At 37.8% G+C, this 18,894-nt stretch overlaps 1 protein-coding gene across 2 annotated transcripts; it reads right to left on the bottom strand.

The window, feature by feature from the left end:
- Positions 1–1,123: 1,123 nt before the first annotated feature.
- On the bottom strand, positions 1,124–16,917 carry stk24a (serine/threonine kinase 24a (STE20 homolog, yeast)). Of its 2 annotated transcripts, none has more exons than XM_085249175.1 (11): positions 16,765–16,917; positions 11,774–12,004; positions 8,670–8,726; positions 8,440–8,548; positions 7,761–7,918; positions 7,075–7,260; positions 6,802–6,944; positions 6,494–6,698; positions 6,345–6,413; positions 5,219–5,355; positions 1,124–4,214 (listed from the first exon to the last, which is right to left on the bottom strand). In XM_085249175.1, the coding sequence occupies exons 1-11, from the start codon at positions 16,804–16,806 to the stop codon at positions 4,181–4,183; spliced, it is 1,371 nt and encodes a 456-aa protein (XP_085105301.1). In that variant the 5' UTR covers positions 16,807–16,917; the 3' UTR covers positions 1,124–4,180. The 2 variants fall into 2 exon arrangements, with proteins under 2 accessions (XP_085105301.1, XP_085105303.1); XM_085249177.1 differs by lacking the exon at positions 16,765–16,917 and adding an exon at positions 15,460–15,625.
- Between the last annotated feature and the right edge of the window lie 1,977 nt (positions 16,918–18,894).

The raw sequence follows: 18,894 nt of genomic DNA, 5'->3' as shown, positions 1-18,894 counted from the left end.
GGAGCACTTGGCCAACCTCCCTGGAGCATTTAAGAGCTGGCTATCTCAGTCTTTGAGCCCTCACATTTCACCCAACTATCATTAGTTTGGTTGGCTTCATTTTTCCATTTATTTCACAGTACACAACATGCTTTGCATTCACTCGTCCAACTACTGACACACTAACACACCTTAAAAATTAATAATTAATTATGCTTTTTTTAATAATAAATCTGAAAGTTCTGGTTAAAGCAGTGTCTTTACTATTGTTATGGCTCATGGGCTCTACCTGCAGGTAAAACAACACATTTGCATATCAACATACGAGGCAGGTGTCCTGCAGGTTTTAGGTGCGTCCTTGATCCAACACAGCTGATTCAAATGGCTAAATTACCTCCTCAACATGCCTTGTAGTTCACTAGAGGCCTGGTAATGAATTAATCATTTGGTTCAGATGTGTTGGCCCATGGTGAGATCTAAGACCTGCAGGACACCAGACCTAGAGGCCTGGAGTTGGACAACCCTGACATAAAATGACAACCTTTCATCAAGTACACATCAAGAGATAAACCAAATCCAAATGACTTAAATTCCTCACATGCAACACATTCTGTTCTCCGCTTAAATCACTGAGCTATGAATTTCATATGGATTTTTACCCAGAGCTAATAGGTGTGATAATACATGATAAGAGAAGATTAATTAGACAAAAACAACAAAGCACCAGTTGCACAACATGAAGTTTAAGGAATGTTTTATTCAGAAATGTGTTTGACTGGTTTCTCTATATCCCTATACAGTCCGAAGATGAATCATCGTCTCCGTTCTGATAATGTTGCCAAGAAAATTTCAGTATCATTTCTTATGTTTAAAATTCAAACTGAAAACAAAAACAAACAAACATACTTGCTTTGATCTACGTGCAGCATTCAATTGTGCGAAATGCATACTGCATCAACTGAAAACCTTTATGCAGTAGCCATACATTTCATCTCTTGATTTTGAATATGTGGACTTTGAAATGTGTGGGTTATTATACAAAACTTAAAAAGGAAATTCGATCACATAACCGCAAGCAGCAAGAAGGGTGATATTTCCAAGAGGCACTACAGTCTGAGTCAGGAAAATGTAAAAAGCAAACCTATTCAACTTTCCACTTAATTTTTATTTATTTATTAAACATTTGACTAATTCCAAGAAATCCAACAGCACTGTCCTGAATGAGCAACAACACATACTGGACTGGAAACTTGTCAAAAAAAAAAAAATCATTCAAACTGAAATGTACATTTTAAATGATTGCTATCCAGTGTTAACTGAAATTCGAACACATCACAGAATCCAGCTTTACTCCTTCTATTACATAATACTGCTCTTTGGGGTTATAAAAATAGTTTAAGCATATATGCCTACTTGTGCTGAGAGATGACTCCTGCCGATCACACTGCTTTATTGCCAAACAACACACAAAAGAAGAAGAAGAAAACTCCATAACACTGAGTAACATCTTTAAAAAGCAACAGCGCAACACAAAAAGAGAAGAGCCACACTAGATCACGTTAAAGGTGCAGATTGGGGCATAAATGGCACATTTGTTTGAATGAAGAGCAGACTCATTACGTGCAGTCGCTCGGTTAACCAGCTTCTACTTATTCATCTGATCAGCATTTCAACTGCCCTCATTTTAGTCCATTTCCCACCAGAAGTACAACAGGAAGCAGAAAGGAACTATGAAATGGTTTGTTTAAAAGAACAAGGTTGACATACAGGAAATACTTTGTGTTCCTGTTAACTTAAGCACTCAGTGACCACTTTATTAGGAACCCATCTGCAGTATAAATCAGTCGAATACAAATGCCGTCTCTTTATGATGCTCACAATTGTGATGTAAAATCTAAGATCGGCAGATTACCTTTAATAGGAGGCTTATGTTATAGAAGTACAATGGAAACTGTGTGTCGTGCAATAAAGGTACATTCCTCCAATTACATTTTCACTTTTTCGGTGAAATTAAAAAGGTAATGTATCCTGGACTGAATTTTATTCTCTTCTTCTCTAATAACATTTGTAAACAGATGCGGTCTAACTGATGAAAACTGATGAGTTGCAAAAATATTGTCAAAATAACATTGCAGTGCAGTATTACAAAAGTAGATTTTAAGGTCAGACTGCACTGTATACCTAATAAAAAGGACACATTAACTGATTTTATTCTTCTCCTTTCTCCACTACAAATAAAATAAGTATTTCCCAGAATGTCAACCTATTCCTTTAACTTCTCGTGTGTATTGTAAACATTATATCGGCAAAAAATGATTCTTAAACCCCAAAGATTATATATTAAAAAAAGGTTTAAGACAACCTACATACAGGGTAATTTTGCTCATGTGCACCTTCTTTTATGAAAAAAAGAAATGATTTTGATCTTTTTGTCATTCATCAATAAAACATCACTGAATTTAGAAACAGAGGACAAGTCACAACAAAAGCAACAGATCCAACACTTTAAAGCTGATACTATTCATCCCATTCATCACAAATACTATAAGGCTGATCTGACTCTGTTTAGGGCTCAACATTCCTTCAGTCCTGTAGGAGTATGCTACAACACATACTACTCAGGCCAACCATTAGGCTTTATACTACCATGCACATTCCTTTTAAGCTAGAGTCAAACGTAGCAGCAGTGCCACTGGTCTCTGAACACTGCTTGGCTTTATGTTAATATATACATCTGAGAGCAGTGTCATCTATGCTGTAAGGAGTCTAGAAAACTAGCACACTTATCACAAAGTTAAAAATCAAAATGATACAGCCAGGCAATTATTACACTGCATGACCAACTCCAAAGTCCAAGCTGTGAGACTTGTGGCGGACTTCTGTTCGTCCCGGATGGTAGAGTGAATACCTGCAAAATACCGTAAGTCTCATGCTACTGTTTTATGGCTACTTTTTTTTATAGTCAAAGGCATTTATACTTGAAGTGCAATTAAAGCTGTAGGTACACTGAGGATAGTACCGCTGCAGCTCCTAGGAAGACTAAGAGAGTCTGCTGATTTAAACTCAGACGATGGCACTGCCCTGTTAATGGAATGAATGGACGAAACCTCAGTTTATCAATCAAATGCTGAAAAAACAAACAAACAAACAAACAAACAAACACAGAAACAAACAAAAAAACAACAAAAAAAGCGGGATGAGGCAGAGTCCAACAAACCAACACAACTCGAAGCTTTATGGAATTGGGGCTGGAAACGGAGCATCCAGTGTTTAAAACTGCTGGGGCTTCAATAAACCAGCCATTTCTCTCTTTTTCAGACATTCTCCAACATTATTACAGCCACACTAAAGAGTGTGAAATCAAAGAGAATCAAGAAATATACACAAACAAATCAATAGTAAACCATGATAGAGGGCAGCCACTTTCATTCACTGGATGAGTACTTAAAAAGTTTCCAACTAAACAGAGAGAAATCAAAGACAGATATACAAAAGAATAAAGTACAAAGGCAAGGCAATCTCACTTGTGGCCTCTTAAGTCTCTCAAAAATATTCACCTCACAGCCATTATCTACACTTTGCATTTGGCCATTTGTACACAGTGGTTCCAAATGCACCATTAACCTCTCAAGAAACTGTAGAAATCAGCCTATTTACAAGTCTGTACAACCACCCTGCAGAGCTCTTTCCATCTCCCAGTAGACCCAATCCACTAAAAGCGGGATACCTGAGTTTTCAATAGAATGCTTCAAACCCACTCGTCACGCTTCACTGAACATTTCACAGGATCTTTCACACAGCCACATGCACACAATTAATTAAGCAAGTTATTTTCTCCATAAGGATGCCGACTGTAAACCTATGTGGGAAAAAGCCACAAACACACCAAAATCAAAACTTAAAGTCCTTCCAGAAAGACAGCTAATGTGCTCTTAAAATAAAACAATTGAGAAGGAGGTATCGAGAAGGGGAATCTTACAGCAGGTGGCAGCTAACTGAGTGGCCACTGACTGTCTTGAATAGGAACCTCTGATGCTGTGCTAGCATATAAACAGACATTAAGTAGGCCAGGATTTGCTTCAGGCAAATAAGTGATGGAGACCTTCCTGGGAGACTTCATTCTGGCTGTGGAGGTCAGAGGAAAAGATCTGACTGCTGCCACCAGGGTGGAAAAGTGGAGCACAACTGGACTTGGCTCATCTCAGTGAGTGGGGGCTGCATGTGGCACAGAAAACCTGAAAAGAAATAAATAAAGGTCAATATTTACCAGCCTTGGGTTAAGTTGAGACAAAACATTACACAAAAACAAATTGCAGATGGATTAAACACATATACTTGCTATTATTCCTGCATAACAAGATTGAGAGGCTTGGGTTTCCTCTCTGAAAAGTCACCATTTAAGACTCCTCAGCTCTGATTTTCTGGGCTTCAGTAATACATCCTCACACTTAACATGTGCTTGTACCATGCTCACTGAAGCATGGAAAGTCTGATGCTACATGAAAAATAGAATTGAGGTTATTGGAATTTCTTGCCCCTTCCTGAGCCTGGTTCTGTTGGAGGTCTCTTCCTGTTAAAAAGGACTTCCCACTTTCGCTAAAGTGCTTGCGTTAGGCAGGGGTCATCTAATTGATGGGGTTTTCTCTGTATTATTCTACCTCAGTAGACTGGTTTTTTGTACGTTTCTGGCTGTAAGTCAATCATACTCCAGTCAGTCTCAGACATATCACAGTTAAATGAAATCTTGTTTAAGCTAAAATCTTAAATCTAGACAGTGACCATTGTAAACACTTTACCAATCTGTTAAAGTGCAGACATCCTCATAGAGGAACTAGCATAGCTATAGACTCTCAGTAGTATTTAGAAATGAGTGAAATCCTTTTAAAGTGCTGTCAACATTGTTTACTGTACATCAATATGATCAGATGACTCCATGATCCCAACAGAAACTGCTGTCTCATGGAAAACTTTGTACAAAATAGTGCTTTTGATGCATCAGTGCAAGTGACTATACCAATAAGTGTATTCAAAAAAGTGCATATTTTCCAGCCAAATTGAATTAAAGCTTTTCCCTTTGTCATTGGAAACCAGTTGGTTTACAATTAAGCTGCCCCCTTAGGCTTACATCCTGCCACACAGTCTGCTTTAATATGAAATCCATTCAGGAAGTAATTATGCAAATTCACAACCTACTAAATGGAGGAAAAAGTTAAAAGTTACTGGTGTGAACTTCACTTGCCTCTGAAGTCTCTGCACTAGTTCAGCCACCAGGGAGTCACAGATTCCTGGGTATTTTTCTTCTGCCTGAACAATGGCCTTTCGCAGCTCCTCTGCAGCTTCTGGCTTGCCATTACTTGTCTCGCCTTTCTGTTTCAACTGTGAAAGTGACAGCTTTTAGATGACATAATGTGAACTGCCTAATTCTAAAGAAAACTGCAGCCTCTAACATAAAATGGAACATAAACTTAAAGGTACACTGTGTAGGATCAGTTGCCGTTTGTAAACTCTGCTGACTCTAAAAAAAAACTGACAGAGAGAACAGCGGTGGTTCAGCAAGCTAGAATGAATGCAAAGGGAGCAGCACAGGCAGGAAATTTACTGCTTTACTACTTAAAACATTACATTCAAGGGGGAAATGGTTAGTTAGTTGTTGTTTTTTTAACTCACTGTTGTTCTGGTTAGAGGTAAAAATAAACACAGCAATATGTGTACATAATCCTGCAGGAGGGTGTTACGTTACAGGATTTAATGAGGCTGAAATGACAGAACATGCCTCACATTGTCTGGTGTCACCTTTCTGCTGTGTGTGTGGCCATAATCACACAGGCCTAGAGACCAGTTGGCAACCACCTGGGAACCTCTGTTTGGCTTACTTTCAAGGCTATTTTATAGCCAGGACAATCTGCTAGCGACCAAAGCAACCACAAGAAGGTTTTAGGTACACACCATAAACTTCTTTTCACACTAGTGCATGTGTGCTACCTCCAGCAACTACTCTCCACCTGGGTGGGAAATGCATATCTTTCTTTAATGACTTGTGATGCCAGATGGTCACCAGGCCTGTGTGACTGGGCACTTAAGTTTCTCTCACCTGCTTCTTCCTCTGCTCTGTAAGTGTCTGTTCAACTAAGACTAATTTGCACTGTTTACAGTATTTACAGTATATAGTCCTTCCTATGACATCCTGAATGCTGCTATAGGCTGAGGACTCCACACTGAGGCCCTTCAACATAAACATATACTTCCATTGTTAGTAAAATCCTGCTGGGTACACCTTAAGTTGGTGTGACCAGTTGAGTACCAATTACTTATGTATTCATCAATGATGAATATTTTAATATGGGACAAGAAAGCGATGCTTGTACCTCTGAAAAAACTGGAGAAAAGATTGTTGATAAGCTTTGTGACAAAGGCCTCTTTGGATTCTCCTCCACCTGGAAAAAACAAAATACTTTAATTTGAAAAACCAAATAGGAACCTTGAATAAGGCCTTTTGAAAGAGCCCATTCCTTACCCGATTCCTTTCCAACTCAGCAGGCCGTGCTGCTCCATTCTGGACCTTTTTCAAGTCCTTTTTCAGGTCCTTTTTAGGGTCATTTGTCAGGTCATTTTTCAGGTCATTTTTCAAATCGTTTTCCAGATCCTTTTCCTTGATGGTGTTGAAAATCCATTTATCATTACTAGCATCATCACCTCCAGATGCCTGGCCATCTTGTTCCCTACAATCAAGCAGGGTTTTAGGAACATCAGTGGACTACAGTTGATAGACTTTACACCTGCACCCCAACACTGAACTGAATAAGGTTGGTTTAGATAACTTACTCATCAGATTCGGAGCCAGATTCATCCCGAGACTGTTCTGACTTCCATCTCTTGTATCTGTCAATCAGCTCCGTCAGGTAGGTCGTCTTTTTGGCATGCCTTACAATATACCTATGTTTTAACAACTCTTTGGCAGTTGGCCTCTATAGAGAAAACATAAAAAAAAAAAAAATGAGCAATTAATAGAGTGGATTTCCTCTTCTTCTTTTCATTTTCAAGCTTAAAAATACAACTTAAACTCAAAAAATGAACTTTTTTTTTCTTAACACTTACAAAGCTAGCCTCCTTATTTAAACAGGCTTCAACAAATTCTTTAAGTGGTTTACTGTAGTTTCCTTCCAGTGTTGGCGGATTGTTCTTTGGGATGAGGAATAAAACTTTCATCGGATGAAGCTCAGAGTGGGGAGGCTCTCCTTTAGCCAGTTCTATTGCTGTTATCCCTAATGACCAGATGTCTGCCTAAAAAAAGGAAAACATTTGCAACCAAATGCCTGGTTTTTAAAATAGCAGAACACAAACATTTTGACAGCAAGCTCTATGACATGACACTCACATTGACTGACTTAAGTAACAAGGGTGTATTTGAGGAAACTGTGCAAAAACAAGACTGTGACATAGCAGCTGAGTAGACAAGCCACACTGACTCATGTTGTGGTCATAAAAAAAATAAATAAAATAATATGGGTCATTTTTAGTCAAGAATACTCATCTTAAGCAATGCTGACAAAAAAAAAAAACAAAGGTCAACAAAGCACTAACATGAAAAACAAATTGGGAACAATTTTATATGAAACAGTATACATTCATGACTAATTGTACAAACTTGTTTTAAAGCAAAATATTGATCTCGAATTTTTTTTTTTAAAAAGAACACAAAGTTATGACAAAGATTTTGCTGGGACAGCTGTTTTTAAGTTTAAATGTGACCGTGATAACACACAATATAAGATAATGCTAACCTTTGAATCATAGGCCGATTGCTTTATGACTTCAGGTGCCATCCAGAAGGGAGTTCCAACAAATGTGTTTCTTTTTATCTGTGTATCTGTCAACTGGCCCGCTACTCCAAAGTCTGCAAGCTTCACGTCACCCTGTTCTGACAGCAACACGTTGGCAGCTGAAACAGCAGTGAGAAAAATAAAAAGCTAGTGAGATGCATCACATAATGTCAAAGACCTATTGGTAGAACCATACCTTTTAGTTACCACAGGAACTAAAAAAAACACTCTAGAGAAAAAAAATTCTGACACTATTTTCAGCCACATTAACTTACACCTGTAGAAATGTTAAATGAAATGGCCTCCTCCATCACCCATCACTACTGTAAGACAAATATTATCTATGATGGTGTAGAAGTTGAATATTACAGGGCTGAACAGGATTTCAACTAAGTGTAAGACGTGGACAGATATTAGTGATATGGCTTGTGTGTAAATATAATTATGGCTCAACACTTAGACAAAAAAAAAAAGACATAACAGATGCTGGAAGTTGTGAAATGCAAGCTTTTGTAAGTAATTTCCTAGCAAAGAATGACACAAAAAGATTAAAGTCTCACTTCAATATTAGCAAGATGATAAAGGGCTTGCTCTCTAAATATATTTTTTAAAACAAAGGCGATGTATGTACCAGACTGACCTTTGATATCTCTATGTATTTTCTTTTCAGAGTGCAGATACTCAAGACCTTTCAGGATTTCCCTTAGGATGGTGGCGATCTGTGTTTCATCGAGTAGACCCGGCTCCATCTAGGAGAATGGATAAACTCTTGACTCTGGCTGTTATTGTGACAACTGTCATAATGGCCTTACATACAAACAAACACTTTAAGTCTAGATTATCTTCAGATCGCAATTCATAACAACTTACCAAATCAAGGGCTGATCCTCCACCCAAATATTCCATAATAATCCATAATTTTGTACCCTGAAAAATAGACAAATCCATTGGACAGTGTTTAAAGTTATGGTAGAGACAGAAAACAGTACTCATTCAGGTTTCTAATAACGGGAATAGTTGTGGGTACTAGTTATGTCATGGGGTGTTTTGTGGTGGGAAAAAAAATCATGTTAAATAAGTGAATGATAAATAACCATTTTAATAACTGTTCCACTACTGTACACTATATGCCACATCTTCAGAGGTACAAATAGTGGAAGATCAATCAACTTTAGTTTTTTGATTGTTTGTTTGTTTTTTTTTATAAGTGAGAGACCTTTCAGCTCATTCTGATATTAGTACTCTCACTGTTTGTTTTGTTTTGGGGGGTTTTAAAAATAAATTTGGTGTGCCTTTGCGCTTCATATTGTTCAAGACTTCTAGGAAACAACATCACACAGAATTAAATGTAATAATTGGAACTGTGTTATTGAGATTCAAGAAAACCTAGTTTTGGTTTATTGAACCACTATATAGATAGACCAAGATAATTAAAATTACACCCTAATTATGACACAAACTTTCAAATTTTATGATTTGAAATTTTATGATACACAACTCACTGGCTGTTATTGTGACAACTCTCATAATGGCTGGATTTTGAACATGGAAAGAAACAAATACGTTTTCTATCTCATAACAACCTGTGACGGTACATCAGCTGTACAGTGAAAAGTCAAATTATAACTACAGGACCCTGCGAATGTCATTTCATCTTGCTTACACTTACAAGTGCATGCAATCTGCATAATATTATACATCAGCAGATGTTTTCTCAGTTGGTGCTGCTGCCTCACAGATGGAAACCAACACCCACCAACGCAGCCACACACCAATATCTGGACTTTCTTTTATTTGCATTCAGAGGATGGTCATTTTTCTGACTTCTTCTCATTTCTTTTGATTTTACTTTGCCATACACAAACTTCAGTGTCAGAAGCTCATTGTTTTTTGTGGGGGGTTTTTAGCTTTACAACCACACCCATCATCAGATCAGTACTGTAAGGAACACCTTGGTTTATTACCAGTTCTTGTGTTATTTCTAATACAGATGCAACAATCCAACTTTTTCCACTTCTGATCCTATACAGAGACTCGATCTGGTATCAGACCAATCTGATACCAGTGTTAAATAAATAATCTGTATTTCTCTCAGTGAGAAAGAGTCAGGGAATTAGTCTTTATGTGGAGGGCAACACTGTCTTCCTAACTTTCTAAAGTAAAGGAAATAAACACCTTCAAGAGTATAAATTTTACAGGACTGGTATTTAGAAGCAAAATAATAAATGACATTGGACCAAAGTGACAAAATAAAAAAATGAAAATATATATTAACATAAATTCATGTTTTACCTATTTTATTTGCACTCAGTCATTAAAGTCACTAGTTTCCTTTCCTCTGACTAACTACTTCCTTTTACAGCTCCTCACATCACACATAAAGTAAAAGCTTATGCTGCACGATCCACTTCTAGGAATAAGCGCTTCACCTCTTGCGGTGCCAGACATTTGATTTTTGTTTCACGATATGTGCGAGTGAGAGAGAAAAAGCATCGCTGTTAGTTTTTCAGTTCCGTCGATGCACCTGACTGCAGTTAAATTAAAAACATTTCTAAACTTAGAGATGAAGGCTGCTGGTGGAGCTAGACTGAAACACTTTAAACTGCTGTCAGTCTTCAAATCTTCTGCTAGCAAACAAACCACTGATGATGTGTAGCATGTGATATGCAATCCAGTTTTTCAAGCCAGGTTCGCACTAATATTCAATCCTAACATTGGATTAGTGCATTTCTTATTCCTAAGTGGTTTTATAAAAGTTCATGTAGTGGACACCAAAATTTAATAATATACTGAGGAGGTCTAATTAACACTGGTTATAAAACGATTAGAGTACCATTTTTGATGCAAGTTGCAACAGCTGAGTGTCAGAACCACTTCTGCTTCTCCTGCCCACTATAATAAGCAGATGTTAAAATGCTGACCAGACAACAACAACTAACTTCAAGTTGATCTATAACAAGGCACACAAACACACATTATCCTCGTTTCTCCCTCCTAAACCTATGTGCGACTTATCCGACTCAAAAAGGCAGACGTCCCTAAAACAACAACAATAGGTGGGCAGATTTCTTAGTTTATATCCATCCATCCATCTTCATCCGCTTTATCCGGGGCCGGGTCGCGGGGGCAGCAGCCTAAGCAAAGAGGCCCAGACCGCCCTCTCCCCAGCCACCTCCTCCAGCTTATCCGGGGGAATACCAAGGCGTTAGTTTATATGGTACAGCATAAAGCACGAGCTGCTGTTCGTCAGCTGCTGACTTCCAGACCACTAGACTGATTAAAATGAGAAGCTATCTGTTCCCTGAGATGCATGTGGGATCAATGATGGATGAAAGCAGATGATATGGGGTTTTTTCACACAAATAGCAGTACCAGTCTAGAAACTCCATGGACACAACATACACATCATATTTACATACTAGAAACACATTGGACTCAATTCTCTCCTTCAGCCAGTCACATAACTTGAGCTAATGGACCACTTCTCTCGTTTCTCATCTTAAGTACCACAGTAAATGCTCTGAGAGCCACTCTATCACATTTAGTGTGAAAATCTATTCTAGTTACAAAAAAGTGTCTCAGTGATGCTGTAAATACAGCTACTACAGTAGACCCACGCTTTTACTTTTTCCTTCTCTTTTTTTAATCTGCAAATAAAACACCAACACCAAAGCTGAAATTCAACAGTTTGACATTATAATCATGTCTCTTTTACATATGTACATATGGCTTATAAACTTTGCCGTAAACAGCCCACAGGGCATACACTACTCTAATCCCAGGCCAAGTCGAGTTATTCTATACTAATCTGCACCATTTCACAGACAATACTTCCTCCATTGTCTATTTGCATTATTTATTTACCTAAATTGCCATCACTTGCTTACAAGAACACACTACAAACAAATCCATTATGTCAAGCTTCAGCTTTTACAAGTTCACGCAACAATATTCTTCCTGAGATTAAAGCTTACCTTGAGATAGGATCCAAAATACTTGGTGATGAAAGGACTGTCACACTGGCTGAGAACTGTGATTTCCTGCTGAATATCTTCTATTTCATCCTCCGCTTCCTCCAGATCAATAATTTTAATGGCCACAACTTTCTGAGTTCGATTGTCGATGCCTTTAAAGACTTCACCGAAAGAGCCTTTGCCTATCCTCTCCAACTTGGTGAAAAGCTCCTCTGGATCAGCTCTGAAATTCTGATTGACAGAGAAAAAAGACGTCGAGAGAGAAAAAAAGAGGACATTTAAAGTAACATCAAACCTTGTCAGAAAATGTAAAATCTTAAGTTTAACAAATAAATATCCATCCATCATCTTCTTATTCAATACATGGTCGCGGATGGGCTGGAGCCTATCCCAGCTGTCACTGGGTAAGAGGCAGGGTACAACCTGTCCAGGTTGTTAGTGTTAGCCAGGTTGCCAGGGCTAACACAGAGACAAACACTCAGATTCACAGCAGAAGACCAGACCAGGTGTCACTCTTGTCAGCTAAAACCAGGAAGATGAGGCTACAATTCTCACATGCTCACAAAAATTGGGCAAGAGAAAATTGGAAAAATGTTGCCTGGTCTGATGAGTCTTAACATCTGCTGTGATGTTCAGATTTTAGGGTCAGAATGTGGTGTAAAAACAACATGAAAGCATGGCTCCAGCCTGCCTTGTATCAGTGATTCAGGCTGGTGGTGGTTATATAATGTGGAGGCCATAGTCTTAGCATACTTCAGGGCCCTTAATACCAACTGAGCATTGTTTAAAAATCATAGCCTATCCATTAGTGTAACTAATAATGTCCATCCCTTTATGACCACAGTAGGGCTGCCACGATTAGTCGACTAGTCACGATTACGTCAACTATCAAAATCGGCGACAACTAATTTAATAGTCGACACGTCATTTGAAGCTTTGTAAGATCCCAAAAGACGCAGGAATAAGTAGTAGGATTTAAGAGTGTAATAACGGACTGAAACAGAAGACGGCAGCACTGCATGTACAAGGATGCCAGCTGACGTTAAACCCCGAAGAAGAAGTGTCCCAGAATTCACAGCGCGGCCCATTGCAGCCCTGCTCAGTTTCCAACAATGGCGGCAGCTAGTTAGTTTTAATATTACTCTTATTATTCTTTCTGGGTCACAAAATAAACATTTAACATATTTTCAGGCGAGAATGTAGCTGTGTAAACCTCAAATATCTGCTCAGTTTATCAAGACACCACATATTTTCAAAAGCGCCCTGACGTTTTCGGAGACGTCTGTTACCCACTAGCTCGATAGCTAGCCGGGGTTCAAGACTCACTAGAGCCCGTGAGAACACCGGACTCCCAGCAAATCGTTTTCAAACCCACCGCCGTCTTTCGCTACTCAGGTTAAACATGATATATAAGTCACTTAGATAACTTAAAAATGTTATTGTTTGGCTTTTTTCAGTGTTTTATTTGTTCCTGAGTAAATCGGTTTGGCTGAGATTAAAGTTATAGTTTTTACACAGCTAAATAAACGTCAAGCAGACATCTGATCATCAGAAGTGTGAGATGCTCGAGAATATACTCCGGTGTCCTGTTATAGTTTAGATAGCAAGGAGCAGACGGCTGAGTTTATTAAACTTCACTGAAACAATCCGCAAATTTCATTAAAATTTAATAAACTATCATCTTGTCTTTATTTTTAGTTAGCACATACCTTAAACACTTAAAGCTCTAAGCTAATGATAGTTATATAAGAGCAGATGCTCTGCTGGTGCAATAAGTTGTACGTTTTATGTCCAATGGATGCATAATCTGATTAGTCGACTAATCGCAAAAATAATCGGTGACTAGTCGACTATCAAAATAATCGTTTGTGGCAGCCCTAGACCACAATGTAGCCATCTTCATATTGGTGCTTCCAGTAAGATAATTCACCATGGCACCAAGCTCAAATCATCTAAAACTGGTTTCTTGAACATAGCAATTCATTTACTCTACTGTGATGCTGTCATGTCAATATCGAGCAAAATCCCAGAAGAATGTCTCCAGCGCCTTTTTGAATCTATGCCTTGAAGTAATAAGGCACTTCTGAAAGCAACAAGGGTCCAAACTAGTACTGGCAAGGTACACTTAATAAAGTGACTTGTGAGCACACTTTACAATGAAACAGATCTGCAATAAAGAGGTAGTCTGCTTGTTTAGCAGTACACTGTCAGAAGGTTCAGGGAATTGTTTCCACTTAAATAGTAGAAACAGAGACATCCTCTTCGTGTTTTCTTGTGTCAACTTAGAGGTTAAACACAGCCTCCTTAATCCAGCACAGATCCAATGTAGACATCATCAACACTGTTAAGCACGTATCACCTCATTGACAAGTGATATGACAAGCTTTCCATGTTAGAAAAAAAATAATAAGAGTTGGGGGTTTAGGAAAGTCAATTCTGATCAATAACAACATGCTTCGTTTGGCTGTGATACCAATTTAGAAGATTGGTTTAGCTTTTAAAACCCTGTCCACATGAAAAAGGTTCCCTCCTCCCCCACTCCTTTGTAGCTGACAGTTGGTCAATAGTAGACTTTCCATCCAGTTACAAGTCCATCAAAAGTATACTTCTCAACTTTTAGGCAACACAGTTGGAGTGTAAGGTTAGATGAAGTCACCCATTTTTTTGTTTTAAAATCAGCTGTCACCACAACAAGCCTTTGAATTTCCTCTGACATTTCACAACTCTCTAATTACCATACTGTGATGACACATTATACATTGAATCCAGTCATCATCAAATCCTTTGTTACCAAAAATACAAACATTAGATTTACAAACTGGCCTTGACATATGAATGCAGATTAACTTTATCAAGTCAATTGGGTAATCTCATTACACTTGATAAAAGTCACTCTATATTAAATATTTAAAACTTATCAAGTCAAATTTGTGGCTTTGAGCTACACTTACATCAAAAGACAGCATAACACAGACCTGACAAAAGCTTAATGACCCTTGCACCACAAAGGCTAAGCATAAATTGAAGGACTACACCCTGAATTATTGACTGAGCTAAATGGCTTATTTCCCCATGGAGAACCAGGAAAGCAATAATGGTCTTCAAGCCAGGCAGTTCAATTTCCCTTCATATATGGCAATCATTAACCCAAACAGCCTGAGCAGAGCTTGGAGTGACTTACTTTTCATAGCAAAGATGGCACAGAATATTGAAAAAAAACAAACAAACAACAACCTCCCTCTAACGCTACAAAGCTAAACTATAATAAAATATTTATACATATTTTACAGCAGCTTTGATTTGTTTTGGGAAGATTTTAATGTTTAATTTACCACATAGCTTTGGCTTAAGTTGACACAATATATTGCTTGTGAGTTTCCTAGATACTAATTTCCTGTAAAAGTGCTAATGCAAAGTGGTCAAACCTTTTTAGAAGATGAGTTGAGAGCTGCAATCTGGCAAAGAGTGAGGCTGCTGAATTTGATAGAAATGGAACTTTACAAACAAATAAATCAAAGCAGTGCAGAACAAAGCAGAGTAGAAACAACAACCAAAATACTATCATAACACTGCTGTGATCAGTCATCCAGGTGAAAATCATAACGTTGAGGCTGACCTCTGAAAAAACAATGTGGAAAAACAACAAAGGCACTGTGACCACAGACGACACATGGGAATGTACTTGCCATATCCACAGTCAGCAGGTTTACTCCAACAACCAAAGCTGCCTGAACCTCGCTCTAAAACCTTGTGTTTAATGCTCTGCCAGCTGCTCTATACAACTGTGTAGTCTAGTGTCATCCACACACCACAGTGCCGCACCCTCAGGGGCGAAGACTCAATGTCAGCCACCCAACTGCATGCAAAGCTATGGGCACATATCTGATGTTACCTTTTAACCTGTGTTGTCTGTGGACATGTAAATGATTAACCAATAATTCATAGAGTTTCACTGTGTGCAATCAGTTACCTGCAGACAATCATGCATGCCAAGTTTCATTCTTACATGCACTGTAATGTGGCCTACTTTACTTAAGCAGGACGTGGCATGATAACCATAAAGTGGTCGGTGCATTTGATAGATAAAGTTATAAATTAACACAACTAATTTCCAAAAAAAGTTTAACATTAAATAGAAATAGTAATGAATTAATGAACTGATTTTCAGGACATAACGAATCCACAATTATTCTCCTCTGATATTACACTGAAGATTGTAAGATTCTTAAGTGCTGATGGGTGTAAACAAGTGATCTACTTTTTTTTACAGCTATATTAATACATAATGCTGTAAGGTTTTATATATTCAGTTATTGGGACAGGGCTAGACATTCTCTAGCTTCAGCTTCAGAAATACCAAGAGAATTAATTTCTCAGGTTTTCCTTATTTTAAACAGACCTATTACTCTTATTATTGCTCTTTTCCAAATCCACTAAATTTTCCAGCTTGTTTTTATTCTGGGATTCTCTTGTTGGAGCTCTGCAGGATTTCCAGTTCACATTGATCGTTCTTTATGTTAAACTGTGCTTTGGTGTAGCCCCTCAGTTCATCCTTTTCCCCCTACATTTAAGCCCTTTGAAACTTTACTCATGTTTAATATAAGCATTCATTTTAACAGTATATATGATAAATAAATTACATTTTAAAACTCCAGAAATCAGTCCAAAATGCAATCTTTAACCTTGGATCTGATCTCGACTACAATAAACATTATATGAATTGACCGGCCAGATGAATTACAAAATCATTTTCGATAATGACATTCTTTTTTTTTCTTTCCAAAACTCATCTAGCTGGACTTTGGCAAATACGACAGGTGCATTTATTGGAAAGCAAAGGTTGCACATTCTCGGTAACTCGGATGCACATTACTTTCGGTTATTTGGCAAACTTGAAAAAAAAAAAAAAAGAAGTGAAAATGCCAAGTGACCAAGTTAGCTCGCAGCTGAATGTCAGATAATAAAACACAACACAAAAAATTTCAATTTACCTGAATCCCCGGCAGTCCGCTCTGAATTGGAGAGTGAGCCATGGCGTCAAGTCAGCAAAGATGACGCCTTTCCTCGTCTTTTCACCTCTATTTATCAGAGGTATAACGTTTCTTTCCTAACAACACCCTGCCGTAACTGACAGAGCTCCAAACTATGAAAGACGTGCTACCTTATTAAAAGACGTCTCCAAACCAAAATAAAGTCAGGTTCACTTGTCGGCTCCTACTTTGAACCGCCTGCCTGCTTTCTCCTGACTCGCCTTCCGCAGTTAACGTTAGCAGACGTTAGGTAGGCTAGCGACTTTAGCAGCTGGTTAACAAACAGTTAGCAAAATAACTGCGTCGCAGCGTCCTCTCCGCGCGTGTTTGACAGTTTCCGGGTGAAAGTAATACAGGCGTGGCATAAAATAATCGCGCAGAGCGAATACATGCAAACTGTTATAGAGTTTGGTCGCTTGTTGTTCTATTCTCTCATCACTTTTCTCTCTTGCCCGGCGCCATCTTGGTTAATATCATTTTCGTTTAGCGAAGGACCAATCAGCGCGAGGCACAGCAGATGTCGTCATTCGTACACCAAAAAACGTCACAAGTTAGTACCTTTCACTTTTCTGCATGGACATTTTTCTGGGGAAAACAAAGATATATTTGATGTAATTTTATTTTAGTCATGCCAAAACGGAAAAGCTCATTCTGTTCCCAAGAAACTACAGAAACCAAAACTGCTGTCCTACACTATTTATGAGCTTAAACAATAGCGCCTTTTCTTATTTCTTCTCCTTCTTTCAGCTGCTCCCTGTAGAGGTCGCCACAGCGGGTCAACTGCCTCCATCTCACCCTATTATCCTAGCAGCCTCCTCTGGCCTCTCTTCGTCCCCAGCCTGCTCAACCTGAGCTGCCGCCCCCCGTCATATCCATACTGACAAAAGTGTCAATTCAGTCCAATTTATTAAATTGATATTTAATTATTTTTTAATTTGAGTGGGTGAAAATCTTTACAAATAAGTGTCAGTCGTTAAAATTGTCAAAGACATGTTTATAAAAGTCTGCTTTTTTTCCTTTTCTTTTTTAAATGACATCTATATTCTGTATATTTTTATGCATAAATATATACATTTAAGTCTCAAACTTAAATGTATATAATACGTGAATAATGTTATAATAAGTAAATAATGAGGGAAAAATTGCTTTTACTTCTTCTGCTTTATTACAGCATGAAGGTAAATACCAGCATTTTACACAAAATGCATGAAAAAACTGCACTTACCTAAATTTGCATTTAATAGCTCCTGCTACTAAACTTGATATTTAGTTATAAATGGTAATGTTTAATTAGCTTTCCTTATAGTAGCTACACTATTAAAATACTGCTTAATGTATGCATTTGAATATCCGTAACAATATTTGAATACTAATCTAATAAGGATAGCTTATTCTATACGCTTTCCTTTCCTGTGTTTGGGGATATTTTGTTGATAATAATTTCTATTTTTCTCCATAATCCACTTATAATTTAAATTCTCTAAGTTCTTTAAATTCATGTTTTCTCACTGTTTTTCTCCAGACAGTGGTTTCTTTCAGTGTGCTGCGACAGAGGTATGTGACGAAATTTCCAGAGAAAGGAAATTTTACACTATAAAACTGTTGGTCATTTGCAACACATCAATGTCAACAAACAAACAAACAAAGGCGTCATGCTGGTCTTATACTGGTATGAAACTCTTTCACTTGCAGTATGGCTCATGGGACTGGGGTGCTAAACCTGGCATGTGTCTCTCCACTATAAATGCAGTGTTTTATATTCCAATGATCTGTCTTACCTACTTAATAGGGGGAAAAAACTATCTACCTACTACCTTAGCTACCTGAAAATGTTATAACTTACTTACATGGAAGCTGTAAGGGAAAATTTATATTATACAAAACAAGTAGTAATACAGAAGCATGAGAAGTTTATGATTAGGTACCACAGTTATTTGACATCTGAACTAATTACACTCCAAAGTATGATTTCACCAACAGTGCATTAACTGAAAAACAAAAATAAACAGACATAAAAAAAACATTACATTGCAAACTTTATCATTTAGTTAGTAATAATTTTGTTGATCATTTTCTGATATTTGAACATTT

Source organism: Mchenga conophoros, linkage group LG16, assembly GCF_057382185.1.
Source record: "Mchenga conophoros isolate Kocher_MC1m ecotype Shallow Benthic linkage group LG16, M_conophoros_male_GT1.1, whole genome shotgun sequence".
In the NCBI taxonomy this organism is placed as follows: Eukaryota; Metazoa; Chordata; class Actinopteri; order Cichliformes; family Cichlidae; genus Mchenga; species Mchenga conophoros.
Note: the sequence above shows the minus strand (reverse complement) of the source record. Positions and strands in the feature narration are given on the sequence as shown.